Raw genomic sequence first — 6,671 nt, 5'->3', positions numbered from 1 at the left:
GGCGCCTAATAAGCAAAAAATAAAAAATAAAAATAAACAAGTGGGATGCAACAGTCTCATATCATTTTTAACTATCCAGATGTACAAAATACACTCAATTATTAAAAAATTAAAAATTCATTTACCAAATTATTAACTTTTTTTCCATTCATACACAAAAATATAAAATTTCGTCAAAAACACACAAAAATTGCAATTGTCCCAAATACATAAGACTTGAATAGTCCAAAACACGGTTACTGGCAGGTGAGGTCAGCAGCAATTAGGAGTGAGGCCAGTTACACAAAAATCCAACTATAACTAATTTCATTCGGTTTGTCCGTCTTCAATGTAGATTTTCAATTTTCTGGTCTTCAATATAGATTTTAATATAAAAAATTGAAAATTTTAATTTTCATTATATCCAAAAAAAACTCTTAAAATAGTTAAAACTAAATAAAATTGAATCAAATTAAACCCATCTGATTAATGTCTCTTGACGGTTCTGTTTTAATTCCATTCGTGTTTCAAAAATTTTAGCGCATTTGATTTATATTTATTTTAATTTTAAATTCGATTTTAACTGAACCGATGTAATCCTCTCACTTGAGCATCAGCATACCTTTGAATTAGAACAAAAAACGCAACCCCACCACACGCCTCTACTTCTACGGCCATCAGTAATTTGGCATCTCTTCTTTCGCGTTTTGTTGACTGCAATTTTGTGGATTCTCTACCTTGGTGTATTGCTTTCTATCTCTGTGGAATTTTATGGTTCTTTTCTGGTTGAAGAGAAGGGCTTGTTTAAGCCACACGCCTGAGCAAAGAAAAGACACTTTTAAGTGAAGTGAAGAAGCGTTTTGTCCTAAATCTCTACTTTTTTTAATCTACTTCCATTTCTGTCGTTCCCACCTTTTCCCTTTCTCTGTCTTTTAATACCTATCAACTCTATGGTAAGAAAATAAATTAGTTAGAGGATGGGATAGGTCAACTATAGTTGAAGGGATCGGAATTTGTGGACCTGACATGTGTTCAAATGCATTGCATCCATGTTTGGAAATGTTGATTAGTGTACTGCAAATTACTACGAAGACCTGTTTTTGTACTTCTTTGTAGTACATGGATAATGGGTCCTTTTTACTTTTCAAATTTCAGGGTAGTTGAGAGAGAGAGCGGTACTGCCTCTATTGTGTATATAAAAAAAAAATTCTGTACCTAATTATGTCATGTATATCTGATTAACAAAACCCATTTGGAGTATTGCGTTTGTCTGGCATTTAATGCTTATATTGGTCTTATGAAAAGCTCAATCCGGTCAGATGTTGTTTCTTCGATATAATAACCCAATTGAAGCTTGTGCGCTATACTGTCTGTTTTTGTTGGAAGGTCTTCTTATGAGGCAACTCTGGGTGTGAACGTTAAGCCTTTTCGAGGGTTTCACTTTTTCATTTCTGTGAGTTTTTGGATTTTTATGTCCATTTGGGTAATTTTCGATTGAGATTTGTCATTAATATGTAAAAGTTTTCAACTGTTTCCTACGTAAGAAATAAGCAGCAGACTTAAAGGTAAGATCAGATTTTCTATATATGCAAGTATTTTTACCAATTGTAACTAGGAAATTGGTTGAAAAATGCCCCTTCTGTTTTTTGGTTTATTGTTTTAGGGAGAAGATTTTTGATGAATAATCAAATGAGGAATATGAACATGGAAGTGAAAGATATTGACAAGATTGAGGACGATTTGGAAGACGGGGAAAATCAACATGAGGATGTTACAAGAATTGCTCCGTGGACTAAACAGATAACAATTAGAGGGGTCATAGCTAGTTTAGCTATTGGCATCATTTACAGTGTGATAGTCATGAAACTAAACCTCACCACAGGTCTAGTCCCTAATCTTAATGTTTCTGCTGCTCTCCTGGCCTTTGTTTTCATTAGAAGTTGGACTAAGCTCCTTGATAAAGCTGGAATTGTATCTAATCCATTCACTAGACAAGAAAATACAATAATTCAGACTTGTGCTGTTGCTTGTTATAGCATTGCTGTTGGAGGTTAGATGTTTTGACCTTATATTGCTATTTAGAGCAATTTAGTTTAATTATTTTTGGTTAAGTTTTGTATGTTTTAGAAAATTGTGCTTTTCTCGATCTGTATCAATTATGGAAATTTCAGGTGGTTTTGGGTCTTATCTACTGGGATTAAACAGGAAGACATATGAGCAAGCTGGGGTTGATACACAAGGGAATGCTCCTGGGAGCACAAAGGAGCCTGGGATTGGTTGGATGACTGGTTTCCTCTTCGTGAGCAGTTTTGTTGGGCTGCTTGCATTGGTTCCTCTTAGAAGGGTAAACTTTTTTCCCCTTTTTGTTTCTTCAATCTTCTTTCTTGATTGAATTATTGTTCTGCATATTATCGTTTTCAAATTCTTCTGTAAGAAGTTTGTGGGTTGATTTTTTTAAAACTCTTCATTGTATTGTTTAGTTCAGAAAAAAAAAAAAAAGAATTTGCACAAACATAAAAAAAATATATATTTTTATCTATTTTTTAAATCGAGTTCGATCCCCAATACCGAAGAAAGAGTTCAGGGATTACTAGATCAGGAGTTACTAAATATGGGACTATAGGAGTGCAGCTCTAGTTACAGTAATGTTGTTTGTGAATCTAGAATTGGTCTCTGATCAAGCTATTTTTATTGTGCCAGATCATGATAATAGATTACAAACTACCTTATCCAAGTGGAACTGCTACTGCAGTTCTAATTAATGGATTCCACACTCCTAAAGGAGACAAGATTGCTAGGTACACATCTGCTATGCTAAATTCTTGCTTATTGAACATGAATTAGAATACTTTAACCTTGAAATGATTCAAACGAGTTAACATCCATCTTTCAGGAAGCAGGTTCATGGGTTCATGAAGTATTTTTCAATTAGCTTCTTTTGGGCTTTCTTTCAGTGGTTTTACTCTGGTGGAGAGCAATGTGGATTTGTTCAATTCCCAACATTTGGCTTGAAAGCATGGAAAAACACGTAAATGCTTCAAACGCTGTATCCATGCCCCATAGCTCTTTTCTGATTGATTCTTCATCATCATTGATTAAAGAAGTTGCATTTTGCAGATTTTACTTTGATTTCAGTATGACTTACATTGGAGCAGGAATGATCTGTTCCCATCTTGTGAATATGTCTTTGCTTCTCGGTGCGGTGCTTTCTTGGGGAGTTATGTGGCCACTGATACATGGGCTTAAAGGAGAGTGGTTCCCTGCTACTTTACCAGAAAGCAGCATGAAGAGTCTAAATGGTTACAAGGTACACCACTGAAACATTGCCGATTCTTTTCTTTAGTAGAGTTTCCTTTCTTAACTTTAAGTACTGGCTGTGATTGCTAAAGTCGATCTTTTAATATGTGTTGCAGGTCTTTATTTCTATTGCTCTAATTCTAGGAGATGGACTCTACAATTTTCTCAAAATATTATATTTCACTGCCAGTAGCATCTATACTGGAGGAAAGAACAACAATCCCAAAAAATGTAGGTTAAATTGGATATTTCCACATTAAGTTGTTGTGGCTCCTGCCTTGCTTATCTTTGTGTGTTAATCTTTTGCCGGTTTCTGTCTTTATTCCTGCAACAACAGACCTGGCAAAAAACTTGAGCAATTGCTACTCGTTTTTTACCGTGATTTAGAAGTGTCGCAAATGTTATGCAATTAGGTCACATTTCATTTGCTCTCAGATTAGGAAGATAATGCAATTATTAAAATAGGTTCCATTTTTTATTTCATTCACAAAGAAGCCCATTTTTTTAATGCATCTATATGTGTTTTTGTATTGGAGTAATTTGAATTTATATTGAAATGATACCCATTTCAGGTATAATATAACCAACAATCGCCATTTAGGTTTTTAATAGATTAAACTTCACATGGTATTCTTTAGATGTAGACGTTTATTTCCATTTCCATTTCTTTTGCAAGGTGACCCATATATTCCCTTAACGGTGATTCTAGACTAGAGACAAGCTATACATCTTAAAAAGGGGGAAAAGAATAAAAAGATCAGAGACTAGCTGTAGATAATATTGAGTTCTTCAAGCAAGAATAAAATTACTTACTATAATTTGTAAATACAGTTTCAGATAAGCAGAATGAAGCTCTTGATGATCGTAGAAGAAATGATGTTTTCATGAGAGAGACGATTCCAATGTGGGTGGCATGCTTAGGGTACACTGGTTTCTCTATCATCTCCATCATTGTGATCCCACTTATGTTTCCTGAGCTAAAGTGGTATTATGTACTTGTTGCCTACATTTTGGCACCATCTCTTAGCTTCTGCAATGCATACGGTGCTGGTCTAACTGACATGAATATGGCCTATAACTATGGAAAGGTGGCTCTTTTTGTACTTGCAGCCTTGGCCGGAAGAAATAATGGTGTGGTCGCAGGACTTGTAGGATGTGGCCTGATTAAATCCATTGTTTCCATCTCATCAGATTTAATGCATGATTTTAAGACTGGTCATCTGACCCTCACTTCTCCTCGGTCGATGCTTCTTAGTCAAGCCATTGGGACTGCAATTGGCTGCATCGTAGCTCCTCTAACATTCTTTCTATTCTACAAAGCTTTTGATGTGGGGAACCCCGATGGAGAGTATAAAGCTCCCTATGCTATCATCTACAGAAACATGGCAATTCTTGGTGTAGAAGGCTTCTCAGCACTTCCACAGCACTGCTTGCAGCTTTGTTATGGGTTTTTTGCTTTTGCTATTCTTGCAAATTTGGCAAGAGATTTATCCCCTAAAAATGTCGGAAAATGGATTCCTCTACCGATGGCTATGGCGGTGCCTTTCCTCGTAGGGGCGTACTTTGCAATTGACATGAGTGTGGGGAGTCTAATTGTGTTTGGTTGGCACAAGCTAAACAAAAAAAAGGCAGGTTTGATGATACCTGCAGTGGCCTCTGGCTTGATATGTGGAGATGGGCTGTGGATTCTCCCTTCTTCTGTTCTTGCATTAGCCAAAGTTCATCCGCCGATATGCATGAGTTTCTTGAAATCCAAATAGAATTTCTGCCTTTTAGAGTTAGAATCTGTAGTTGGTTACGAAATAAAACTGATAGCACAACACAAATTTTGTTGCAGAGTCAGACAAATGCAGAGATGGCTTAGAAAGTTTCCATTTTAAATATTAGATGTATAAAAGCAAAGTCATAGTGTAATAGTGTAATAATGTTATAAAAAATATTTGAACGCGAAATAGACGGTCTAAATGTATAAAACTGTTTATATTTTCTTTATGAAGTTTTTGACAAATCACTTAAATAAAATAGAAAAAAACAAAATTTACAAATTCATTAATTGTGGTAAATGGATTTTGTTCATGCTTTTGAACGATTCTCCTCTTTGCCTTTCTTTTTCCTTCTCTCTCTCTCTCTCTCTCTCTCTTATTGATATCTAATTTAAAATATGGCTTATTTTATTCTTCACAAATTTTAGTGCAAAATTGTGGACAGATATTTTAAATTTCCCGCAAAAATTTGTTATTCCTCAATTCTCAAATGGATTGCCTAAAACTAAGATTGGAGTCGATCAAATTAAATTTAATTTGACAAATTAAATTTGTTTTTCATTTTGAAATAAAAAAATCTCGCTTTTCAGTTGAAAATCTTGCTTTTCGGTTGCTAACTCCTATAAATAGATCATTAAAATCAAAATAATAATGGTTTTTTTTATTAGTAACTATTTTTTTTATAACGTGTTTTGTACGTTGACTATACTCGTTTAATTTTTTTTTTGTCATTTGTCACTTTTACTTGTTATTTATACTTTTATTATTTAGATTTTTATAATGTGCATGTCAAGGTTAATTAATAAAACAATAACCTGTGCATACATAACTTCAGTTCAATTTATATCCTCATTTATCTAAAAATTCTACAATATCACCTAATAACTGTATATATACGATTCTATAATATCACATAATAAATGCCTTTCAATATAGAGATGTTAGGATGTAACTATAAACTATTATATATTTTTTTAAATTAATATTTTTCAACTGTTTGTCATCCCACATACACATATGTTTATTTTATTTAAAAATAAATTATAAAACTAAAAAATTTAAAATTTTTGAAAGACTTAAATATGTATATTCTATTTGAAAATTTATCTTTTAAAAATATAACTAATCAAATTGTACAAATATAAAGAAAAACAAATATTATAATTATATATATAATTTTTTCTAAATAAAATATTTTAAATTATAATAAAAACATAATCAAACATTTAAAAAATAAATTTGAAAAATAAAATATAAAATTTTCAAATATCTCATTATCATATATATTTATTAAAAAATAAATTTCAAAAAGATAAAATTTGAAATTTTAAAATACTTAACTATCTATATATATTTATTTTAAAATGATTTTAATAAATTATATCTCATCAACTAATAAAATAATTTTTTAGTCGTTTTTATGTCTATGTTGCACATTGACTATACTTGTTATACTCATCTTTTGTACTCTTTTAAATTTGTTTATCTATATAATATTAAAGCATAAGTTTTTGTTTAGATTAAAATAAATATAATTAGTTAATTTGTATTACACTTTTTCATACAAGCTGCTTGTAATACTACGTGTTATGTACTTAATTTTATTTTTATATAATAAAGTAGTATCAAAAT

The 6,671-nt window shown here is 32.1% G+C and overlaps 1 protein-coding gene across 1 annotated transcript; it reads left to right on the top strand.

The window, feature by feature from the left end:
* Positions 1 to 602: 602 nt before the first annotated feature.
* On the top strand, positions 603 to 5,325 carry LOC105640973 (metal-nicotianamine transporter YSL3). Its single transcript, XM_012225400.4, has 8 exons — positions 603 to 1,544; positions 1,643 to 2,029; positions 2,151 to 2,323; positions 2,680 to 2,777; positions 2,873 to 3,007; positions 3,097 to 3,286; positions 3,393 to 3,507; positions 4,108 to 5,325. Exons 2-8 carry the CDS (start codon positions 1,657 to 1,659, stop codon positions 5,034 to 5,036), a joined length of 2,013 nt encoding a protein of 670 aa, XP_012080790.1. The 5' UTR covers positions 603 to 1,544; positions 1,643 to 1,656; the 3' UTR covers positions 5,037 to 5,325.
* Positions 5,326 to 6,671: the final 1,346 nt, after the last annotated feature.

The sequence above is a fragment of the Jatropha curcas genome, chromosome 5 (assembly GCF_041381405.1).
Source record: "Jatropha curcas cultivar XTBG-Jc1 chromosome 5, XTBG_Jcur_1.0, whole genome shotgun sequence".
In the NCBI taxonomy this organism is placed as follows: Eukaryota; Viridiplantae; Streptophyta; class Magnoliopsida; order Malpighiales; family Euphorbiaceae; genus Jatropha; species Jatropha curcas.
This window is presented reverse-complemented; position numbering and strand designations above follow the sequence as displayed.